At 48.6% G+C, this 25589-nt stretch overlaps 1 protein-coding gene across 1 annotated transcript in view; it reads right to left on the bottom strand.

The window, feature by feature from the left end:
- The window catches only part of POLR1A (RNA polymerase I subunit A), a 76917-nt gene that overhangs the window by 39264 nt on the left and 12064 nt on the right, over positions 1–25589 (bottom strand). The window contains exons 6-14 of the mRNA XM_060027416.1: positions 25148–25251; positions 19872–19958; positions 18471–18576; positions 18024–18186; positions 15054–15224; positions 14791–14913; positions 11890–12120; positions 5092–5346; positions 266–457 (exon numbers count right to left, since the gene is read on the bottom strand). Of these exons, the coding sequence (XP_059883399.1) occupies positions 266–457; positions 5092–5346; positions 11890–12120; positions 14791–14913; positions 15054–15224; positions 18024–18186; positions 18471–18576; positions 19872–19958; positions 25148–25251 (1432 nt within the window). The remainder of the gene's footprint in view (positions 1–265; positions 458–5091; positions 5347–11889; positions 12121–14790; positions 14914–15053; positions 15225–18023; positions 18187–18470; positions 18577–19871; positions 19959–25147; positions 25252–25589) is intronic.

The raw sequence follows: 25589 nt of genomic DNA, 5'->3' as shown, positions 1-25589 counted from the left end.
CAGCACCACTGCCTATTACCACCATATCTGGATTCTGAGGACACGGAGTTTAAGTTAGAGGCAAAGGACAGAGACTATGCAGCTTACGCTTAGCAGACACTCCCTTGAAACCATCTACACCCAAAAACCCCATCAAAGAGAGAGTCAGACTATTGTTTGATTTGTCATTTCTGTTTCTGGCCTGGGCTCTCCTGGGAACCAAAACCTCTTTACCGACTGGCCTGTTTCCTTGTTTTATAGCCACCGTTTGTTTTCTCCCAATTACCTGCTTTCCTGTCCACAGCGGACAGGGCTTCAGGATGGCAGGAGGAAAGAGCTTCACACGCCCCACTCTGTCTGTGAGTCCTCGGTACACCAGCTCCATATACTGCTCCCGGCTGAAAAAGCAGCCTCGAATGGTCATGTTTGCACCCGAAACCATGTGATCTTGGATCAGCCCTGCCAATGGTTGGCCATCCTATAAACCAAAACAGATAAGAGGAGAACAAAGAAAAAACTGAAGTCGCATTCTAATGCCTAATCCTGTGCTTGGGAGTTGCCCGCTAGCAACAGCCCTCCTTCACATCCCCGTACTGTCCCGTCTCTGAGCCGCACCAGGCCGGTGCTTGGGCTTCCCATCTTGAGAGCAAACTGCCTACCATAAGCACATGACCAGGGCTTCCTGACCAGCTCCCACCTTTGCCTTTTGCCCACTGTTCTGTATCAAAACTGCTGCAAATTCATCCAGGCCCCCAGCCTTCTCTCCATAATCCTATCTGTTTCTAGTTACTCCAGCATATTTCTGGCATTTATGCATACATTTGGTCTGGCTGCTGTTAGCTGTGTCCTTGTTTTTATATTTTGGTTTTACGCTTTGGTATTTTTCACACATTTCTGGCCTGGTTCTCCTCTAAATCAGTCATCCATTCAACAAATATTTACTGAGAGCCTACTGTATGCCTAGGCACTGGGTCAGACCTTTAATCTACTCCAGTGGCCCAAGCAGACACGATCCTTCCTGATGAGAAAGAGCTAGACAGTAAACAAATGACTGGACAGATACGTTATCACAAAGAGTTTTAAATATGGGAGGAAAATAACAGGATGGGTCATCACATAGATTTGGGGTGAGGAGGCTGGTCAGGAATGGTCTCTCTGAGGGGCAGTATTGCAGCTTGGCCTGAGGAGTGACTTGGAGTGGGCCAGCGCAGGGAGGGTGGGGTTCGGGCAGAGGTTCCTCAAGAGGGTTGTGGAGAGCTTTGACGTGTGTGACTACAGAAGGAAAGAATGCCTGCTGTCAGCGTCTCTTCATACTGCAGCACGTATTCATGGCAGGCTGTTATTTACCAGATGTCAAAACAAGGGCCTTTATAAAAGCCCCAGTTGGGTGGGTACGTTCATCTTTGCACAGCCTTTCTGATCCCCAGCCTCCTGCACCCTATCTGCAGGTGTGCATTCATGGCAACATAAGGCACACTAAAGTAAACATAGCTGTGCCCACTGACATGCTCTAAGAAGCAGTTTCTGCAACCTTTTCAATGTTTATGGGAACTTGAGAAATATCTGTGCCTTGGATCTACAGATTGTTATCATTTGCTTATTGGTTAAATACTGTCCAATATTATGTCCATGTTTCATAACTAAGGAACTCACAAGTGCAGCCATGGAGAAGCGCCAGGAATTTAACCACATGCACTAATTCAAAGGCTAAAAAGGATGCTTGTTAAACAGTCTCAATACTGTGGCAACGGGCTTTACGTAAACTCAAAGATAATTATTACAGATGAGCTGAATAGGTGGTGCAGACGGAAGGCAAGATCAGACGGGGCACGTGGCCCTTCTTACGAAGGCTCTGAGTCATGAACATGAATAAAAAACTACACTCTGTGTCTTGTTCCAAAGACAAGGTCTTATTTTGCTTGGAGGAAAAACCCAAGACAGTATTAGGCATTTGACTCATCCCACAGTCTTTGGGGGCAGATATAGATTTTCCCTTTTGCTTTTTTCCTTTAAAGAACATAATTATAAGTTATGGGATCTAGTCAGTGCCTTCTCTCTCCATCCAGACTTTTCCATGACTAAAAAATTACCTTAATGGCTAAATTGCTTTCAATGCAATAATCATGAATTCTAGGGAGGAATACTGATTAAAGCAATTTACTAAGGGTCTACTTATAATTCTGAATTTCCTAAATCTGCTTAGGATCAGAAAGACCATCTCTGAATCAAAAACCCAGGTAATTGTCAGCTATCCTATTCCACCTAATATCACAGGAAAATGAGATGTCTTTGGTCAGGATGCTTTGAGAATTAGGGTATTCTGTGACTTGAATTTCGTAGCTAAGTGAAAGTCTGGAAACTATGTCTCAAGCCTTGTTAAAAAAACTTCCATGAAGCATTGGCCCTCAATAGAGACAACAAACAGAAGAAAAAAACAGAATCCACACAGAAACATGTAAATGAAAAGTGTAACTGTTTTCTTGAACAGAAACAGCTAAAGTTCCATTCCTCTCCTATTTTAAGTAAGAAGACAAACTCCAACCCTGTTAAACACATATAACCAACAATAAAATGAACTTAAATCGGGGACTATGGTTAGTCAAGGAAGAGAACCTAGAAATAGAGAAGAAACAGAATAATGAACAAAGAGAAACAGAAACAAAGGGAAATAAAGACACGCCAAGAAAAATTACCCAAAAATGGCTTAGGAAAACCAGCTCTTGTCCTTTTAGGACTTTGCCAACAAAGTACATGTTTCATTTTTATAACCATTAGCAAAAAAATAACAATTCCACCTCGGCATTCACACTGAGGACTAAACAAAATTTATCAAGAATCAAAAGCTCTTTACCTCTGACAAAAGAAATTGTCTGAGGGAATTCCCTGGCGGTCCAGTGGTTAGGACTCTGCATTTTCACTGCTGAGGACACGGGTTCAATCCCTGGTTGGGGAACTAAGATCCCAGCACACCGCACAGAATGGCCAAAAAAAAAAAATTTATCTGAAAGTAAAGTGAACCCTCAGGTCATCCCCTAGAAGTGTTGTTTTTTGTTTTTACTCTTTAAGAATTTAGTTTACTGATGTAAGCGTATTGATCTGTGTTCTCCCTGTCTCCTGACCTAAAACTCATAGGCAGGTGAGCATATGAGGAGGCACATCTGGATTTTACATAGTCCAGCCCTGCGCAGGACATGCCGTGAGCAATGAGGTCGCCTATTCTACCTTATTCAATCAAAATCAAGTATAGCACATCCAAATTCATTGGCCTGAGAACTTCGGAGCACCCCAACTCCCCATGCGGCTAAAGTCCAGAGGTCACTCTGCCGGCAAAAAAATGAACCATCTGCTGCTCGCTGGTAGTATCCCCTGTGGTGAAATGTGACACTCCCTTTAGAGAGCCAGACAGCCGGTTCAGTCCTGGGAACCACTCACGGCCACGTGCCCTCAGCCAGGCCCAGCCTCGCCTGTCAGCGGGGCTAATCACACACGAGGCTGAGCACACAGGCTTGGGAGGTCAACGGTGCTGGGTTCAAGTCCCAGCTTCGTCACTGGCTGGCAAGCCACTCACCGGTGTTTCCTCATCTGAAAATTGCACCCACCTCCTAAGGCTGTCGTGAGGACTAAGTGAGAATGTTTGCCAACTGCTCAGAGCAGTGCCTGAGGCACAGGGAGCGCTCAGCGGACGGTGGCAAAGCCACCACCGTCATAGCTACCATGGATATGATTTACATAAAAAGACAAAAAGCCAATTTTCAAATTACTCAAATTATTTCCTTCTAATTATTTCTTCTTTTTCTTCTAATTATTAGTAAAATCATTACTAATTGCTAGTAAAATTATTAGTAAAAATTAACCAAATTATTTCTTCTAATTTCTGGGGGACCTGAGTGGGCCCCTAAACCCCTCCTGCCTATTGTCAGCCCCTTCACTCACCAACAGCCAGCTAAGGTGGGTGGAGAAGGGAAAGAAAGTTATATTCAAATAACTGAGTCCAGGATGAAGCCACAGTGGTGTGTCTGGTAGGCAGCGAGGCTGGGACGCTCGGACCCTGGCCACCTGCCTGATTCCCCAGGTGGGACTTGACGGGGGAAGAGAAGTTCCCAGGAGGAGAGGTTACTAATCGATGAGGGACATCTCCGAGCAGCCTCTGGTGCCTCCTGGGTGCAGAGGTCTCCCTCTCTTCTGTGGAAGGGCAGCAGGGCCCACACAGCCAAAAAGAACAAGCCACAAGGATCTGGGAGTTCCTGGCCCTTCCTCCTCCTCAGCTCTGTGCCCTTCGGTAAGTTATACCATTTTTTTTTTTTTTTTTTTGCTGCGCCGCGCTGCATGTGGGATCTTAGTTCCCCGACCAGAGATGCAAGCTGCGCCTCTTGCAATGCAAGCAAGGAGTCTTAACCACTGGACCAACAGGGAAGTCCCTACACCGTTTCTTCATGTGTAAATGTGGACGTTAGCAGTACCTACCCCAAGGAGTGCGGGGAGGAAGAAAGGAGAGGCCTCCAACGTGCTTTGTAGTGTCTGACACTGAAAAAGTGTTTGGCAAACGGTAGCCATAGTTCTTGATTATTATTACTACTCCACACTGCAGCCCAAATGAACGATGTATCATTGTGAATCACTGTGACGCAAACGGCTCATAAAGGAAGGGATTCACAGAGGAGATTCCTCATGGGCTGGAGGGGAATTTCATCTGGACCCTTGTGGTTACATTGTCTCTTAAAACTCCTGCTTGTCCAGACTCAAAGGATCAGAGTCATCTGTGGACCTCGGGGACCCTCACAGCTGGGATGCTAATGCTTGCCAGAGGCTAATAAGTTGTCGAATCCAAACAGACTGGAAGACAAGACCTATTATGCAGCTACTAACCTCAGCGTTCTGGGATGACTGTTACAACTTCTTTCCTGCCACCTTAAGGGGCAGCAAGAGAGAACCCTTCCCCTGCCTCTAGCCACTAGAGAGCTGAAGACCCCACCCGGAAGAAGCCAAGACCTTCTGTTCCACATGCCCCTGCCCTAGAGCCACCCACTGACTCCAGGAGCTGGCAAGGGCCCAGACCTGGACTGCCAAGTTGTGCTGGCGATGACCATGGAACCGCCTCAAGGTCAGACCTACCTTGGGAACGAGGTACTGCTGATCCGTGCAGGCCAGGACGTAGGCCTCGGCCCGGCCCAGTTCACTCTGAGGGAAGTGGGCGTTCATCTCGTCTCCATCAAAGTCGGCGTTGTAGGCCTTGCAGTTGGCATAGTGGAGCCGCAGGACTTTCTCCTCGGGCAGGATGCGGGCGCGATGCGCCTGGATGGAGGGCCTGTGCAGGGTGGGCTGTCGGTTCAGGAGGAGAATGTCCCCATTCTTCACGTGCCGGCATACCTGGGGGCACAGGAGAGAACAGGGTGAGCAGCAGTGACTTCGGCAACATCGCCACTATTCCAAGGGCTCACCTTGGCCTGGGCTGAGTGTGCCTTCTGTCTGTCTCAGGTTTTATTCAACTAAATAAAAGGAGAACTTTTAGTCTGGACTGAAACCCTAGAAATCTTTGAGAAATAGCTACTAAGCCCCATCTGGTACTATGAGAAATAGCTGCTAGCCCAGCAGAGTCCTGTCCTGGCTCTGGGCACAGAGGCATATGCCAATGAGGCTACAGGCTCCTGTCCAGTAATCTCTGTCTTCTTCAGAGATGCATAACCTTTCCGGAGTTTGAATTCCTCTGCGAATTAATCTGAAGAAAGAAAGAGACACATCTGAAGACAGCATATCTACATATAACCATAAAACTCCTGGTCTGCCAGATCTAGAAGGATCTGGCAGACCTCTAGAATCCCCGCCAGGGCCACATCTGAGTACGTTATTCGAAACGTGAATTCCACGTTTTAGAAATACTTGCCCAACAGAGCAAGTCCAGCAGAGCCAGGACTGAAACACAGGGTTCCTGATCCCCAGTTCAATGCTCTCTGCAAATGTTTTATTGCACTTAAAAATTAATAAGAAGTTTAAATTGCATGGTCTTCTGGGAAAGCAATTTCACAATAGATTTTAAAACATTTAAAACTTATTTCCTTTTGTCAACGCAAGGTTCTAAGAATGTGCATGTTTATGCAGCAGTGTTAACAGTGGCAAGAACTGGGAAAAACCTGGCTGCCCCACAGAATGGGCATTGGTGGCTAAATCATGGTATGTACTATGGAATATTATATAATGATGAAAAAGGATGACTTAACCCTATAATAGTCCTAAAGCGATGGCAATAATGTATTCCGGTAAAAGAAAAACAATCCAGGTGCCATCTAAGGTGATAGGATGAGGCAATTTAAAACTCAACCCAGGGGTCTCCCCTGGCAGTCCAGTGGTTAAAAGACTCCAGGCTTTCGGCGCAGGGTGCGTGGGTTCTTAGCGAACTAAGATCCCACATGCCACGTAGCACGGCGAAAAAATAAATACATAAAACCCAACCCAACTCTACGGGTTTATATACACGAGGGAAAAGGGCACTTAGATCCTCACTGAGCTGTTGCTATGCTCTCCTTGAGGCAGGGACACACGGGAGGAAGAGTAAGGCACAGATGATCACCTTTACCTTTATACGTCTTAGTGATGTTCGTGTTACAACGAGCGTGTACTACTTCTATGCAATTTCTTTAAAAGATCTTCAACTATTTCTAAAGAAAGCAAGAAAAACTGCACAAGTGATGCTTACTGTGGGGGAAAGCACAGAAAATACAGACAAACTTAAAGAAGAGAATGAAAACCACAAGTAACTTTACTCCTTAAAGACAACCAACGCTCACGCTTTTTTGTTCCTTACCAATATCAATATGCCACTGGTCACGTCCTCCTGACAGAACACCTCCTCCCACAAAGCTGACTTTAGTATAAGGCCCTTAATCTTACGCTATATTAATTACTGGGCTTCCCAAATGATGAACAGAGACGCCACTTTAAAAAACAAATGCAGGGTTCCCTGGTGGCACAGTGGCTGAGAGTCCGCCTGCCGATGCAGGAGACACGGGTTCGTGCCCCGGTCCGGGAAAATCCCACATGCCGCAGAGCAGCTGGGCCCGTGAGCCATGGCCGCTGAGCCTGCGTGTCCGGAGTCTGTGCTCCGCAACGGGAGAGGCCACAACAGTGAGAGGCCCGCATACCGCAAAAAAAAACCCCAAAAAACAAACAAAAAAACAAATGCATTGGAATTCCCTGGCGGTCCAGTGGTTAGGACTCCACGCTCTCACTGCGGGGGTCTGGGTTCAAGCCCTGGTTGGGGAACTAAGACCCCACAAGCCTTGCGGCACGGCCAAAAAATTTTTTTAAATAATAAAATAAAAATAAAAAAACAAATGCATGAGGCAACTGCTACCCCAATCATTCTGCAGGCTGCCCTTAGCAGCCCAGAGGAATTGTGGAGACTCAGTGAGGCCTCCCCCCATCCCAAGTCTCCCCTAAATTATCCAGCAGATAACCGGTTGGGGGGAAACAAATTACTCCAAGTCTGGTTTCTTCTTATGTCATCCACATTATGAAGTTGTATCAGAAAGCTGGCTGCAGAAAGAGGCTAGAGGTCAACAAGAGATGCTCCCCACCCACCTCCCCGCATCCGTTTGGCTGGGCTGACAGTGTCCCCCAACTCAGGGAAGCAGGGAGCACACCCCTCAAATTCTAAAAGGCAGTCCTAAAAGCAGCTAGCGGGGAGGCAGTCTCTCTGCTCCCAAGGAATTCAAACCCGTCCTCCCCCCACCCCCATGTCCGTGTTTCCAAGGAGACCTGGATTCTGAGGATTCCCAGAAGTGGCTGCCTAGGGCACGTCAGGGAGCCTGAACTGACTTTCAAGGTCTATTTCTTTAGCTTCTCAAGGAAGAAACTGCCGGGACCTGTGGCTTGCGTCCCAAACCCCGGGCTCGCCTCGGATCTGAGTCTCTAAAATTCGAGACATCCTCCAGCGTAAGCAAACCCCACAGCTGGGAAGGCTCGCAGGCCCGGCCAGCAGGCACCAGCCAATCCAAACAGAAGCCCTGGAGCACAGGGTGCTCCCCTCGCCAACCCAAACCTGAGGCCCTTCCTTTCTCTTGTCTCTAAATAAATACCGCAGCGAAAATTAGTGTGCCCCAGTGCCCGGGTCAGAGTTCCCAGGGGCAGAGCCGGAGCCAAAGAGCTGCTCCTGGCTGACTGCTGGGCCGGGAAATGAGGCTTGGCCGCCCTGGCCACTTTCTACTCCATTTACCAGGCCCAGGAGAAGGGGCAGAGACTTCACCCCTCCCAGGGGAAATGGCTTCTTCCACTCCCCCCTCCCCCTTCTCATCTAACCTGCAGTTTGTCCTTTCCTGGACCTGGGTCTGTCCCCCCCAGTCACGTCACCTGGCCATTTGGCCCAGGTCCTGATCTAATGTGTTCCACAGGAACACAGTAACCAAAAAATTACTTTACAAATGACAAATGAATTGTAAATGCACACATATCTGACTACATATATAAACCTTACATGTGACATCATTGAGATTCTTGGAAACTAAAGATAATCACCTTTAGACCCCAGGTCCCAATATAAGGACCACTTTTGTTTCCTAAGTTCCCTTCCTGTCTTTGCCCCAGGGCCACATCCTCAGGTCAAATGTGGCCCTCACACCTCAGAGCCTCCTGCATCTCATCCTGGACCCGTCCAGTCCACAGGGGTTTCCCAAGTGCCTCCTACATGCTGGGTGCTGGGGACAGTGGAGGGCCGAACACCCTGCCCTGTCCTCACGGGGTTTAGGAACTCGAGGTCAGTCAGATGGGGGTACCTGGAGTGACAACATAACGCAATGAGGGTTGGGGGGGGTGAGGTGGGACACACCGTGGGGGGGGGACCCCATTCATGTTGTAAAAGTGGCAAACTGCAGGCCACCTGCTTTTGCAACTAGAGTTTTTTGGAACACAGCCGTACCCACTGACTTTGTACTGCCGTGGCGGCTTTCACGCTACATAGGCGGGGCTGAGCAGCTGCAACAGAGACCGTGTGGCCCGCAAAGCCTAAGATATTTACTATCTGGCCCTTGGTTGAAAAAGGCTGTGGACCCCTGCCCTAGAGGAACGAAGGCTTTGCAGAAGGACGAGTGGGCCACGGCTGGGGAGTGTCGGGGAGGACAGAGTATTCCTGGCAGGGACAGCAAGTTCAAGGCCTGAAGGGGAGAAAGAGGTCCACATCGATGGGACGCCGAGAGGTGGGGCTGGGAGACAAGGCAGGGACAGTGTGCTTGGGATGTGAACTTAGGCTGGGGGACAGGCCACTGGGCCAACCTCACTCAATCTCCCGGCTGCTGAGAACTCGCTTCCCACGAGCTGACCTGAGTGTGCAGTGAGGCCAACCTGCCCTCTCCTAAGCCCACCCCCAGCCCCACAGACGTAACAAGGCCACGGGAAGGAAGCTCCCCTGCGCGTCTGCCCATCCTCACTCCCCACTAATGTCAGAAACCCCCGTATCCTTTTGCTTTTGCTCCAGTCATAGATGAAGCTACTGCTTCGCTGCCTCATCACAAAGGCCCTGAAGCCCAGCTCCCCCCACTTTGTTCCAACGGCTCTCCTGGGTCACACGTGACCTTCATGTGGACAAATCTGCATCTTCCTTCCGTTTCCTCACTCTTCTTAAACTTCATATTTAACTCCACAAACACCTAGTAAGTGCCTCTGGGAGATGCAAACATACTCTGGGGCTGGTCTTGACCGGGAAGAACCCCCCCAGCGCAGGTGGGAGACAGATGCAGATACCGAGAGCGAGCCCTCTCTCCCTCGGCGTCCTCCCCTACCTTCCTCCTGCTTCCACAGGTGCCCCCACTGCATTTTCTCTCTGTTGTACTTTGTGCTCAAAGAGTTTAACTCGGATAATTTCATTTTTTTTTTTTTTGACTGCCCCACGTGACTTGCGGGATCTTAGTTTCCCGACTAGGGATGGAACCCGTGTCCCCCTGCAGTAGAAGCTCGGAGTCCTAACCCCTGGACTGGCAGGGAATTCCTGATGATTTCATTTCTTAACTCTATGCCCCCCTAACCTAAGTGCCACATTTCTACCTTTTACGGGAGACTAGCTGGCCCTTAAGATTCTCCACCATGGCCTCAGTTCAGAAGGACCCAGACACACCTCCTTCCAGGGCACTGGAAACCACGCTTCCTTCTCACCTTCTCTCTTTTACAGCCCTGACATCCAGCCTACAGCTAAGCCCCCCTACTTCAAGGTCCCCTTGAAACACACCCTGCTTTCACCCTCGGTTCCCCTGCAGCCCCCGGGCTGGCCCTCAACTGCCCCCTGGTGACTCCAAACTCGCCCTGCATGCCCACCCTGCCCACAGCCCTCTTTGCTTCTCCAGCTTCATGCGGGTAAAGTCACCGTCCCCCGTCGCTGTTCCCTTGTGTCCACCATGCCACTCAGTAGCGGTGACACATTTATGGTCTCATTCCCTGGGGGTGCCCCTACCAGGCCGTCCACCCCGAGAGAGCAGGATCTCATCCACGGTGCCTGGCAGAGTACCTGACCCCACTCTGCTCTCTTCTCTCAATTTTTTTCTCAAAATGTCCTACTGAGAGACTGTTTCACATGCTCGACTTGAATTAGTAGGAAGATTACCAGTGTTTGCCTTGCTTCACCATGAATTATGAAAAACACACCTTGATTTCTCCTGCATCTTTCTCACAGCTCCTAGCAAAACAGTAGGCACTTAAAAATGGCAGAATAGTCCCGTGAGCCTGAACACAAACCTCACTTAATGCACGAGAAAAAAACCAAAACAGGTGATTAGATTTGCGTCTGCATGTGCCCCCTGCCACCAAACCAGAAAACGCATGGTCTGTTCCTGCTTGACCGCAGGACAGCGGTGAGATGGAGAGGAAGCAAGAGGACAGGACGCGGTGAAGAGCAGCGGGGACCAATGGTCACCGTGACGAGGCTTCCTCTCCCCCTCTGTCCTCCAACCAAAGTTCCTTCAAGGACCAGTGGTCCTCTGTAGAGCTCAAACCCACTAAAGAGAAGACCTAGTCGGCCACTGGGTCTGGATGTGTCAGAAGGCAAGAGGAGGTCTAACAAGCGTGCAAGTGGGTGTGGGAGACACACTCAGTCATCCCCTGATTCTGGGCAGTCACCATAAATTAATCCCAAATCCAGTCCATTTCACTCTAGCAACTTCCACCACTGTTGCCTGGTTAGCCGTTATTTGCTATACCCCTCCCAGCAGGAATGGTTATTATTTGACACAGACACAAGTGATGTCACCCACCCATCTGTCCTCAGCAGACATTGCTAATCCATCATATACTCTTTCCGGTGAAGCCCAGATAAAGCCTCAGGATCCCTTAACCCAGTACTACAGGCAAGAACTAGCAGTCCCCCGGAAGTGAAGTATCAGATGAAACCTGTCAGTTTTCAGTTATCAGACACAGAACGTTCCCTTCCTTTAGGGCAGTTCTCAAACTTTAGCATGCAGAGGAACCCTCTGCAGAGCTGCTTAATATACAGATTCCTAGGTTCCATTCCCAGAGAGACTAATTCAGGGGTGGGGGGGAGGGAGAGGGGAAGGAACGAATGTGCAGTTCCTACCAGCCCCGGGGATGCTACGGCTCTGAGGACCACCCTTTGAGCAGCCCTGTTCAAGGGCAGCAAATCACAACAGAGTTATAATTCAAGAGCGTTTTTCAAGCCCCGACATGTACCCAGAATTGCGCTGCATGCATGGGATGGCCAAATGGAGTTTTATTCATGGTGTTCAGGCCCTAGGGAACACCCACGTCTGGGGGCAGCTTCCCCTGGGGGTGGGGGGGCGGGGAGAGGGAAGGGGAGGCAGGAACTGCTCTCACAGCATTCCTGTATCTGCAGTCATTGAGGCCACAGCTGACAGCCAGCAGTCATGGGGAGCCAACAGCAGGTGGCCGAGCCCCTGACCAAATCTGCCCATTACTCACAATTTTTGTCCCCTGGGGCTTAGGTGCCCCCATGGCTGGTGTCAGGAGCTGTTTGGCCACGGCCTCCCGCTGCGTTAGGTTCGAGGCGCTCAGGGCCGTGCGGCTGCCATCCTCGTTGATGACCATGGAGGCTCCTGGGTGCACACTGGGGCCGTTGATGACCGCCTGCCTCAGTTCCTGAACGTTCCAGGGGGTGACTGGCTGAGGGTAGGTCAGCTTTGTGGCAAACACCTGGAAACAAGGAGTGGATGTGAAAATTCAGGGTGGGCAGGAAGGTTACATGGACCCCCAGATCCAACTCAACAGGCTGTGTTACTTTTTCCCTAAGATGCAAAGGTACTCTCTGAGCCAAGAAGGTTGTCCTTCAGCAAGTAAAGCAGCATCCTCCCTGTCTTTTCCACATCTTTCCAGACCCGCTCCCTTAAGGAAAGAGATTGGGTCTCCTTTTCTAGCAGAGTCTGCTCGAAGACAGTAATCTGAGTGTTGCAGTTTACGCAGAATTTTTTTTAACCCATTTAAAAATTTCACCATTTCCTGGTCTGCCAATAACACTCATTTAGTCCCAAAAGAGAGAAAAGAGCATGGAACGCTAGCTTGAGAGAGACAGCAGATACCCACCCTCAAGTACCATTTTCTCCCGCCAACACTTCCCCCACGCCTCCAGCAGCCATCTCTAACTGAAGGTGGCCCATGCCCGGAGCCCAGACATGCCATTCAAATCTCTTTACTTGCCCTGAGATGAAACTGATTTGGTCTCCTGATACATGAGAAAACTCAGTGCTCCATTTGACACACCGGACCTGCACCACACTCCAAGAAAAATGAATTCCCTGGTTAAGCGAGTTCTGAGCTACTGAATATTAAAACCCTTCGGTGCTTCAAAAGGCACGTATAAGTACATGGGCAACTCTGAGAAGTCCCAGGTAAAGGAACTTGCTAAATGCTGGCCAGGTCTCGAGGTGAGTGGCTCTGTGTGAGAGGCCCTCCCCGCCCCGTGGCCCACTCCACTTCTGCCAATGCACTGACCACTGCCTGACAGAGCGTACATGTACAGACTGTGCCCGACTTAGGATTCTGGGGGCTTTGCAATGGTGCAAAAGCAACACGCGTTCAGTGGAAATTGTACTCCCCATTTTGAACTTAGGTCTCTTCCTGGGCTACTGACACGTTGTATGATACTCTCCTGAAGCAGGGCGGGGCAGCAGGCGGCAGCTGGCAGTCAGCCCCGTGATCACGAGGGTGAATAACCCACACACTCAGAGCCGTCCTGCTGTTCACTTTCAGGACGGTATTCAATAACTTAACGAGGGACATTCAACACTTTATTGAACATTATAAAATAGGCTTTGCATTAGATGATTTTGCCCAACTGTAGGCTAACATAAGTGTTCTGAGCACATTTAAGGTAGGTTAGACCTAAGCTATGCTGTTCAGTAGGTTAGGTCCGTTAAATGCATTTTCGACCCATGGCATTTTCAACTTACGATGGGGTTTACAGGGATATAACCCCATCATAAGTTGAGGAAGATCTATACTTGTGTATCTGTTGATGCGTCTCCACTGCTGTAATGTAAGCCTCACGGGGGACATGCTAAGTCTGCCTGGTTCCCTGCTGGGTCTCTAGCTTACTTCCCAGACTTTGCCTCCTCTGCTTCTGTTAACACCTGTCCACAATGCTAGATGAGAAGGGCGTGCCACAAGGAACCAAGAGGCAGTTCACACACTCTGCTCCTCGCGGCTATCCTGCGAGTAATACCCCAGGCCACCATGGCCCTGAGGCTTGGGGCAGGCTGGAGATAGGCAGAGGGGGAAATTCAGAGTCCCTCCATTACCAAATGAACCCGGATCCAAGAAAGAGAGGACCTTTGAAGGTGGAAAATGGAGCAACACTAAAGGTCCCTCCCACAGCCGGGGACCCTGAAGGCACCATGAGGCCAAAGCCAAAAGGGGCAGCCCCTGCCCTCTGTCCAAAGAGAGCAGCGAACAGGTCTCCTCCCAGGGCCTCGGACTCAGGAACTTCCCAATGCCTCTCCCTGCCACCTGACCCAGCTTCCAGATGCAAAGACCCCTGGGTTCCCAGGAGGCCATGGGCACCAGACTGGGCGTTCTCTGACTCTTGTCCCCCCCCACAAGAACCCTTGCCCCGTCCCACAAGAGCCCTTGCCCAGGAAGCCCATGTGTGCCCGAGGGAGGAGGCGGCAGCAGGTGGGAGTCCATCGGAACACTTGAGCTCTGCTCTCTGCTGCTCACCAGTCCTCCCAGGAGAGCGGCAGGGGGACCATGCACAAGGAAGTGAGCCTCTCCGTGGAGGGAATTAAACCATCTTCTATTACTGACATCAAGGCCCATTAAGGAGGAAGCCGATTAAGGGGCCGCTGCTAACGAGCACCACAGCTTGTCGTGGTGGGGGAGTGAGAAAAGGAGGCTGGCTCCTTGAGGAAACACTAATGGGTGGATGGGGCAAACCGCCTACCCCTGCGGATCTGGGAGGATGGGCGATGCCTGCTCTCTGGGGCTCCTCCGCTTCCTGACTCCTGATGCCGGCAAGTACACGGGACGGAGACACCCCTCCCTTCCCCCCCCTCATCTCTGTCATGTATTCAATCTCACTAGGAAGGCTTAAAGATTAGGCCAAGACAGGCAGGAAGAAGCTAGGCGGGAGGGATGTGCACCCTGCCGTCTGCTTCCTGGTGGCCCGGGAGGTGGGTCTTCCTCGTGGGTAGAGGGTATTTGGAGACCAGGCAGGGATTGAGAGCAACGCTACCCCATGGCCTCAGGGTCCCCTCCGAACAGCTCGTCGGGGAAGAGGCAGAGGCTGTCCCCACCCAAGCCACTGCAGTCGGCCACGTGCCTTCTCCCCAGCCCTCCTCGCCACTCCCATCGCCACCTAACAGCACATACCATGGGAATTCCAATTTCATTGGTGTTGATGTACATGTCCGGGCAGATGACTGAGCGGGCTGCATAGTCTACTCGCTTTCCCATCATGTGCTTCCGGAATAAACCATCTTTCTTCTCCAGGATCTTTATGGGGGAAAAAGTCCACAGAAAGCATTAAAAAAAAAAAAAAAAATCAAATATGTTTATCATTTTCTTCCTTCAAGACAAACATGTTTACTATTTAGCCCCTTTGGCTAGCAATGGGGATCCAACTCACGGCTCACCTGTCTAATGCCAGGGTACTTTTCCATCATTAATTTGTCCATCTCACTATCAAACACGATATTGACGTGGCTCTGAAGGCGAATCCAAATGTTGTAAAGCTTGTCTGTGAGGGACTGGCCTGGAAGTAGACTCAGAAAGGACCGGTCCATAGCGATCGAAGAGTCTTTTTCCTGGCCAAGACACAACCAAGAAAACAGGCGTGATGGAAGAACCTCAAAAAGGCCAGGCCTGGTTCCATTTTTCTTTCTTACTAGAGCTCTGACAAATGATGAGCTCTGGAGTTTGCCTTTATGTCTTTTGAACTTGACAGATCAGTGGCAAAAGTAGTCCTAAATCTCTCTTGTCCACATGCATCAACAAAACATCAGCCCCACTACCTATTTACCAGCCTGTCTCTTTCTGGGAGTAAAATGAACTCAAATTTCTAAGAAGTCCTTCCTTTCCTTTTAAATTGACACAAAATTATTATCTCACAGTTTCTGAGAGTCAGAAATCTGGGCACAGTTTAACTGGGTTCTCTGCTTCAGAGTCTCCCCCAGGCCACAATAAAGGAGTCAGCCAGGGCTAGGGTCTCATCTGAAGGTTCAACTGGGGGAGGACCCACTTCTAAGCTGACACGGCTGTTAGCAGCATTCAGTTCCTTGAGGACTACTGGACCAAGGGCCTCAGTTTCTAGTTGGTTGTTGGCCAGAAGCCACCTTCAATTATTTGCTGCATGGGCTTCTCCAACATGGTAGCTTATTCCCTCAAAGTGTGCAGGCCAAGAAGATAATGGATGTATCTGCTAGCAGCAGCTGAAGTCCCTTGGTATCTCATTCTTAAGGCAACGCTAGAAATTCTTCCCATGTCAATACTCTTCTTATGTAGCTCTGTTATCCTGCGAGATAACTGATTCTCGTATAGAGCTTCAGCTTTATTTATGGTTTTGGAAAAACTTAATCCAAAGCACTCATGAAGATGCAGGTGAAGTAATTTCTTAAAAGGAAAAGTGCTTGCCTTATGATTTCCTGCGCCATCAACTGAGATAAAGGCTATGTCAAGTTACTGGCTGATCTCCAGGCCTCAGTGAAGTATTTAACCAATCCTTTCAATATTTCTGTCCCTGGCTCTGCCTCTTCCTCTTCTCCCACACCCGCCCAGGTGACAGGCCTCAAGGCAGTAAGCGGCCCTAGAGCACCACCTACTGACACTGTCTGGTCTCATGGGGCTGGGTACGGCACAGGAGAGAGACACATGGTCCTTTGTCCCAGGGTGGGTCAGATGAGAGAAGAAAGGTGCCAGCACTGAGGAGGGAAAGCGGAGGGTGGGGAAGACCCAGTAAATGAGGATGTCTTGGAACCCATTAGTGATAAAATGGGCTTGTCCTCAATCCTGAGGAACAGCAGGGTCTTCTCAGTTACAGGGAGGACAGGCCTATTTTCTGTTCTGGCAGAAGGAGCCTCACAGGGAGAGATGGTCACCTACGTGATGACAGAGGCCCTGTCAGACTAACTCACTTCTTATGACGTCACCTGACTCAGGGCCATGTGACTAATTGGGAAATGAGTGAGACCCTGTCTCACCTTGTATATTCTCGGTGCCTGGAGCGGCGCTAGCCCACCCACACAAGGCATTCACGATTCGTGAGAGGGCCGCCATGGGAATGGGATGTTGGGCGCAAGCGTGGGAAGAAACAACACACCCTGTTAATCAGATGGCAGGAGGGCACTGGGACTTCAGGTAGCAAAAGGACCTCAGGAATCACAGAGGACACGGTTCATTTCTGCAGAGATTTAGCTTTTTCTCGTGGACAAAAGGCTGCCCTAGTTTCAAGGGATGTCAACGCAAAATCCTTAGCCCTAGTCACTGGAGCCGGCCATCCTAAGGCCTTCCCTCTGAAACTGAACTAGGACCTGCAGATGGCAGATTTCTCTAATACTGAGGATTTTTAAAAGCACATTTGCCCCAGCAGATCAGAAAACTTAAGCAAAACCAAAGAAACCCCAAGCAGAAGGGCTGAGTAACCCAGAGCATGGGCGTCCGGGACAGACAGTGGCGCCACCTGGCGACAGGCCTGTCCCAGCAGGGGAAGGGAGCCTGGAAGCCCTGACTATCTACTCAAGGCTGAGATGGTCCTTCCCATTTGCATCCAGAGAGCATCTTAGAGATGAGAAGGATGTCAGTGATCTCAGCAAACTTCCTGAGCACCTGACTCATCTTTTTTTTTTTTTTTTTTGCGGTATGCGGGCCTCTCACTGTTGTGGCCTCTCCCGTTGCGGAGCACAGGCTCCAGACGCGCAGGCTCAGCGGCCATGGCTCACGGGCCCAGCCACTCCGCAGCATGTGGGATCTTCCCGGACCGGGGCACGAACCCATGTCCCCTGCATCGGCAGGCGGACTCTCAACCACTGCGCAACCAGGGAAGCCCCTGACTCATCTTTATACCCACCGAGGACCTGGCCCACTGAAGGGGCTTGGGAAATGTCTGCTGAAACAGGAATTCAGCTCCACCGTTTACTGGAGAGGAAGCTGAGGCCCCAAATCTGACAGTCCTATTCTGGGAAATTCCTACAAATGACAACACTGCCTTCCTGACCCCAGTGCTGGAGACCTGCCTGAGCCAAAACCGGAGCTGGGTGGCATGGGCTCTGGTACCATAATGCAGGAGGGACGTTCTTGGAGCTGAGGGCAGCAGACTGGTCTTTCTAGAGCTGCCAGGGAGAGCAGGCGGCCCAGAACACACCACATATAAAATCCCACCCCAGACCACACGCGTTTTATAGTGGAGACAAGACCAAGAAGTTAAAGCAACTCAACCAAGGTCACCCCGGGCGTGATCGCTGGGGCCACGCTCAGACCCATGCTTTCCCCCAGACCTCGCCTGGTCCTCCCAAACCCACGGCTCACACACAGCTGTACAGAACTGCTAACAGGCATCTCCCAGGACCCAGAGCGTAGGGAGTCAGAACTACGACATCAGCTCCCCTGACCTCATCTGCGGCGGGTGCTGCCACCTCTCTTGGCAGCTCCTGTTCTTGGGCCATCAAGGCCAGAAGCTTTCGGATCAGAACCACATCCTTCATGACAGCCTGCAGGTTCACCGTCTGGCCGTTGGTGAACATCTGGTCCCCGAGGCGGCTGACAGGGCGATACCTGTAGGAGGACGCATGGCATCGGTGGGTGCTCAGCATGAAGGGCGTGTTCCTCAGCCTCTCACCCACCCCTACTTCACCACCACACTCAGAAAGACACCCACATTCTTCCTGCACTCAGGAAGAATGGAAAGGAAAATGCTCCTACCACCTGCCACCTGGGAGTGGAACAGATGCGCTAGTTCTCAGTGCCCGTGACCCTTCCATCATCCTCTCCCAGAGGTCATTATTCAATTGTCCCAGAAGCCTTTGTCAGGTGAAATAAAGCCAACGAAAGGGCATTACCTTGAGGGTGGCACCACCAAGAAATCCAGAAAGAACATACTGGGATTGAATCCGGACTCCATGCCAACATCTTCCAGTCCCAGAAAAAGGTAATTCAGAAAGAATCCTGTGTTTGAAATAAACCAAAAGGATCATTTAAATCTATATGTAAGAGCATGGAAGGATGACCACGGAAATTTTACTGAGTGGAAAAAAAAAAAATCCCAGAATGTAGGACAATATGTAGAGTAAGATCACACTTGTCTTTATAAAAACTAATGAGCAAAAAAACAGTCTCTGGGTGCTGTGAGCCTACACACAGGGGAGATGATGGGTTTAAAGACGGGTGCTACAGGGATGACAGTGCTTAGCCCAGGGGCTGCGATGGACAAGGATGGGAAACAAAAACTTTCACGTCCTTCGGGTTACGTTCCTGGATCATTAGACTCACGCGCACGCGTGCACACGACACGCTTATTACTTTGCTATTTATAAGAAAATGTATTTGAAATAAACAAACAAAAATCAAATCAAAAAATAGTTAGTCTTCTTAAGATGGGTGGGATGGGGGGGTAGGTCCAAGAGGGAGGGGATATATGTACACATATAGCTGTTTCAATTCATTGTACAGCAGAAACTAACACAACATTGTAAAGCAACTATACCCCAATTAAAAAAATAATAACAACAAAAAGAAACAAAATAAAAAACCCTCCACGTAGATACTACCAAGATCGTCTATGGATCAAAGCTGTGTTTCAGGTGTCTGGTAACCCAAAAAAAAGCTACAGAGAGAATGAATAGGACATGTCAGGGCCAACAACACTCATACTAACTTGAGTGCTATCTTTTTTCTGACATCACTTATCCCCTTAGCAAGATTTTCATTTTTAAGTGCTTGTCATTACACAGCAGCTACATTCAGTGTTCCAGAACACACTCTCAGAGGGTGGGGGATATGTGGGCTTTGCTTATAAATTCAAAGACTAATGGAAGACTTTCCTACTTGTAGGGAATTAAAATGTATGAGAATCCTAATTTAATAAAAACAGAGTTCATTTTTTTGATTCACAGAAGGAATTCCCATAGAAACCTTAAAAAAAAAAAAACCAACTTTTATTTATGGGCATTTAAAATAAAGTGAGTCACACTGAACCTTCGAGACACATGTCAAACTGTATTAGGCGACGCCCACCTGCAGCTGTCATTTAATGACCAGGCTCAGTTACAGTCACTGTCAAGTTCATGCCTTCCCCACACTATAAGGCATCAACAACAATGTACCCTGAAGCCTGCCCCAAATCTACTGTTCGATTTCAGGAGAGAGCCACAAGAATCACAATTGTGAAAGCATAAAAATAGAAAGGCAGGGTAAATGAGTCCAGGAAAGCAAAGGGCTATTTCTTTAGGCTGGTAGAGCACCTTCATTATTCCAAAGAGCCGTGAGATGTTCTTGAGCGCTGGTGGGTGTCAAGTATCCTCGTTTTCCCATCTGAGCTTCCTCAATTCCTGGAGCCGAAGAGGGGAATCAGAGCACAGTAAGTTAATTACAGGCACTCCCTCCTTAATGGGATTTATCAAGTCTTTTCCCCACCCTGCCAAGCCTGCAATCTAACCACAAAAATCAATCTCTAGGACAGCATACTCTCTGCTCTGAATTTTTTCCCCTTTAATCTAATTTCTAAAGTAATGAAAACCATATAACTAGTGTATGAAATCTAAAAAAGTAGAGCCAAAGGGGAAAAAAAAATCACCCACGATTTCATCATGTTAACACGATTACCACTTTTATATATTCTTTTCTGGTCCTTTGGTTTATACAGTTTTAGATCATTATAATCTCAGGTGTGGATTTATTTTGCACTACTTTGTTCATTTACTGTCATCTTGTGAGCATTTCTGCATGTTGCCCTATAGCTTTTGCCCTATAGTCTCACCATTTTTTTTTTTTTAACCCAGACTGAAACCTAGTCCTTTGTCTCTATTTTGTCTATTTTCCCAAGAGATGTCACTGTTCCAGAAAATAACTTAAATATCCTTGGAGTGGAGGTAGTCTCTCTCTTCCTACTGGGATGTCTTCTTGGCTCCTTTCCCAAACTTGGCATTGAGACCGAGACCCAAGAACACGAGCACAGTGCCCACCCACGGCATGGGGCTGATGGGGTTGGCGAAGAGGATAACAGAGGCCAAAATGGTGAAGAACTTTCGAGTTGTGGTGATCATGGAGCAGGTCAGGGGACCAAAATACACAACTGTCATGAAGATGAAGCTCTGGCCCAGGGCACTAGTCAGGCCAATCACCATCATCTTTAATGGCTGCATGATATCCCTCGGAAAGGATGTTTCCCGAGTGACTGAACCACACTGCGATAGTTGGATATCTGAGTTGATCCCAATCTTTTTACTACTATAAGTTACACTGTGATAAATAGCTTTATGCACATGGCTTTTACCAGAAAGCTTCACAGCAGAATTATGGATAAATGAGGATGAATATTTTTATGGGTAAACGTATACTCAATTTCTTCTTACAAATATCTTGCTGGTGCGTAAGAAGTAGTTTCATTTTGGTCTCTCAGATTAAGCAAGATCACTCTGGGATAATGTTTATCAGCTATACCCAGAGTAAGACAGAAAAATCACACTTGGGGCTGCCATTCAGGAGGTGTGGCCCCAAGCACTGAGATGATTAACAAAGATAAGTAAGTAATGTGACAGTCTAGGTTCAAAACTATCAACTTCTTTTGGAATACATTCACTGAAATTAAATATTGCTTGGGAATTCCCTGGAGGTCCAGTGGTTAGGACTCCGCACTCTCACTGCTGAGGGCCCAGGTTTGATCCCTGGTCAGGGAACTAAGATCCCACAACCTGCACAGGGTGGCCAAAAAAATTTTTTTTAATTGCTCAGTATTCTTTTTTTATGTACTTATCAGGGCAGGAACTGTGACTTGTCTGTGTTCCTAACACCTAACAGTATCTAGGACCCAGCAGATACTAAATTTTCACTGGCTTGAATACACATGTTCGAAATATCGTAAGATAAACTATATTTAAAAAACCCTACTCTTCTGCTTTTTTCCACGTTTGTAAAATCCAGCTTCATTCCACCTCCAATTCTCTACTTGGTTTCTTTACCAACTGCAGAAGACACGTCACTGAAAGTTTTTAGAGAAATCTGTAACTTGGAGAACAATTAATAGATGTACCATAATTTAATTACTCTCCATTAAGAGGCACTGAAGTCATTTCCAATTTTAAACGACTTAATACTGTGGGCATGCCTAATTCTTAGGATAAAATCATTAAAGTGGAATTGCTAGGTCAAGAGTTTACACGTCTAAAATTTTGATTCCTATAAAAGCAAAACACTTCAACTCATTAATGCAACTGAAGGAAATGTGGGGAATGCAATGAAGAGAGGCTCTGACCTTCAGGGATAAACCACAGACTTAGAAAGCTATGTGCGTTCAGTGGAGAGAAAAGACCCCATTAACCTAAAGAACCATTTTGCAGGCACTTTTTTTTTTTTTTTAAGATTATGAATGTTTATTTTTTTATTTTATTTTTTTGCTGTACGCGGGCCTCTCACTGTTGTGGCCTCTCCCGTTGGCGGAGCACAGGCTCCGGACGCGCAGGCTCAGTGGCCATGGCTCACGGGCCCAGCCTTTGCACAGCATGTGGGATCTTCCCGGACCGGGGCGCGAACCCGTGTCCCCCGCATCGGTAGGCGGACTCTCAACCACTGCGCCACCAGGGAAGCCCTTGCGGGCACTTCTGGAAAGAACCCCGCTCTTACTAAACTGGCTTGATGAGCTGAGGAAGATGAGCTGCATCTGGCAGTGCTCTCCAGCTCCTGACCCAGAGCTGCCAGTGCAGGAAGTGACCCCACCAGTTCAGTCACAGACTAGAGCAGACTGGCGTTTTTCCCTCATTGGGTTGGAGTCAGAAGAGACCTGTGGGATGCCACCTCCTCACACGGACCGCACCCTTCCTAACGGGACACTTTTGCAGCCTGCAAAACATGAAATCTGCCTCGATGGGACCTCAGAACGCCCTAATGTGTGTTTCGTTTAGCTCTAAGAGCTGCCATGTCAAAAACAAATGTCGGGAAGTCAAATAACTTGGGGAAGACAAGATCACAGTGGGTGGAGTACCTGGCTTTAAGAATTCTCATTTGAAAATGCTATCATCTTGGGGCTTGAGGAACACTCTGGAGTGAACGTGAATTTCACAAGCTTATGGCGCCCCTCATGGGATCACCAGTGCGTGGAGATCACTGAGGCACAGGCCTCGCTGCTTGGCCCCCTTCGATACCAGGAACGTGGCCAGACCCCTGTCCTAATGCTCACCTGCCTCCACATCACCTCCCCCTGGGGTTACTGACCTGCGTCACCCACAGCCTCCCCCAAGAGCACAGGCCACAAGGTCAGGTCTCCACTTTGGCACTGGACTCGGCCAGAGGCTGGGTCCTGGGCACGAGGCTGAGCGCCCAACAGGTAAATGTCTGCTAAATACTAAAAACCCAATCCAAAAACTATCGAAGACTAGGGCTGACTTGTTTCTAATGCACAGAATTTTGGGTGGCACGATCATATTCTCATAGCTGCAGTGAAGATTACTTCAAAGAATGGATTTGCCAAAGGCTACCTAACTTTTAGATATTTGCCCCAAAGAAACAGGTATCCTCTAGATTTCTGACCATCTTTGTCCTCAATCTGTGAACATTTTCTAAGGTGCCCTAAGGGCTAGAGCAGCAGTTTCCAACCTTAAAAATTAGTTTAAGGGCTATATATAGTGTAGAAAAATCCACCCTCGTGGTTTACGGTTAACCATTGAACAGGCTTTCTAAATGCATTGTGGTATACTGGATTGGATCCTGGAACATAAAAAGGGCATTACTGGATAAACTGGTGAAATTCAGATAAAGTCTGTAGTTCAGTTAATAGTGACCAATGTTAATTTCTTAGTTTTGGCAAATGCACCATGGTCATCTAAGATGTTACATTAGGGCAAACTGAGTAAAGAGTACACAGTAACTCTCTGTACCATGTCTGCAACCCTTCTATATGTCTAAAATTAGTCTAAAGTAGAAGGTTTATTTAAAAAGTAATAATAGGGCTTCCCTGGTGGCGCAGTGGTTTAGAGTCCGCCTGCTGATGCAGGGGACACGGGTTTGTGCCCCGGTCCGGGAGGATCCCACATGCTGCGGAGCGGCTGGGCCCGTGAGCCATGGCCGCTGAGCCTGCGCGTCCGGAGCCTGTGCTCCGCGACGGGAGAGGCCACAACAGTGAGAGGCCCACGTACCGCAAAAAAAAGAAAAAGTAATAATAAACACATTTGCTATTGCTATGGTCTCAATGTTTGTATTCCCTCAAGTTTCCTCAAGTTTGAAATCCTAACCCCCCAAATGGTGGTGTGTTAGGAGGTCGGACCTTTGGGAGGTGATTAGGTCATGAAGGTGGAACTCTCGTGACTGGGACTGGTGCCCTTATGAAAAGACCCCAGCAGAGCTCCCCTTCCTCTCTCCACCATGTGAGGTTACAGGGAGTAGTTGGCTGTCATTGAGGAAGTGGGCCCTCACCAGACACCGAATGTGCCAGCACCACAACCCTGGACTTCCCAGCCTCCAGAACTGTGAGAAATACACGTCTGTTGTTTATAAACACCACTCGGTTTATGGTACTTTTGTTACAGCGGCCCAAATGGGTAAGGCAGTTACTTACTCCAGGCCTTGCCACAGTCCTCAATGCAAAAGACAGATCATGCAACTCCAGGAAGAGAACTTACTTCCTTGCCTACTCTGTGTTCTTGAACTCTGGAATAAGGTTTAGAAACAATATGCTACAGACTTTCGCACATGAAATTTCCTCAACTCTGGGCAAGAAGTTCTGTCGCTGCCACTACATAAGAGTTGGAAACCCAAGGTCCAAGAAGAGACCTTCTCTAAGCCCCTCAGAATAAGCAGCAGAGTGAGGTGTCCATCACAGGTGATGCTTTTCCTGCCCTGGCACATTGACTGTATAACAAAAAACAAACGGTCAATATCTACAGAGCACGTAAGACATAGCAGGCACTGGTCTCAGTACTTCAAACGGAACACCTTATTTAACCTTCACTTCAAGAGAAAAGCATCTTTAAACAAACTTACAACTACAAAAATGAAAAAGCAGGAGTACCAAGTCTCTCAAGTTTCTTCCCAGGTACCCCCAAGGGCAGAGCAGAGCTACTCCAGCGATCTGACAGGACAGTCAGAAGCAGCCTGCAGGAGGCGCTAACATTCTTTGGCTGCTCACAGCTTTTCTTTAAAATTCACCAACACTTTACTTCAAAATAAATCCACACTTGTTTGACAACAAAATGGCGTGAAATATTTGCCAGGTAAATATCTTAAACTTCTTCCTCAAAAATCTTTCAAAAAACCAACCACCTGTGGCAAGAGGTGCGTCATTCAGCCTGTGAGGAGCTGCCTCGCCCTGCAGCCCAGCCGTCAGTTCTGCGCGAGAGGCCAGGGCTGGGAGCTCGCCAGGATGCCCACTGGCCCTAGGGCCTGGACACCTACCATCTGCTGGCCCACCACAAACGCGCAGCTGAGAAACACGTGGTGCGGAGGACCAGGGATCCCCAAGGCTCGGGACACGTCTGATGGTCACATGTGAAAGACATGCCGAGGGCCTCCTGGGGCCCGGCCTGCTTACCCGGGGGCTCAGTGTCCTTCTGGTCAGCTTTCCTGTGCACCATGGCCGGATACGTGATTGTCAGTTTGCTGTTGTGCTCCTTTCGGACAACTGACCGCCCGGTTCTGGACATGAGGACAGTTTTGAGGAGAGAAAAAAAACCAAACAATGTGAAATTTAAAATACGACACAAATGAACGTATCTGTGAAACAGAAGCAGACTCACAGATATAGAGAACAGGCTGGTGGTTGCCAAGGGGAATGGCAGGTGGGGGAAGGAAGGATTGGGAGTTTGGGATTAGCAGATGCAAACTATTATGTATAGGACGGGTAAACAGCACAGGGAACTATATTCAATAACCTGTGATAAACCAAAATGGACAAAATATGAAAAGGAATATATATATATATATGTATACATATATATATATAACTGAATCACTTTGCTCTATAGCAGAAGTTT

The sequence above is a fragment of the Delphinus delphis genome, chromosome 12 (assembly GCF_949987515.2).
Source record: "Delphinus delphis chromosome 12, mDelDel1.2, whole genome shotgun sequence".
In the NCBI taxonomy this organism is placed as follows: Eukaryota; Metazoa; Chordata; class Mammalia; order Artiodactyla; family Delphinidae; genus Delphinus; species Delphinus delphis.
The sequence above is the reverse complement of the archived record's forward strand: the minus strand, read 5'-3'. Positions and strand labels throughout refer to the sequence as shown.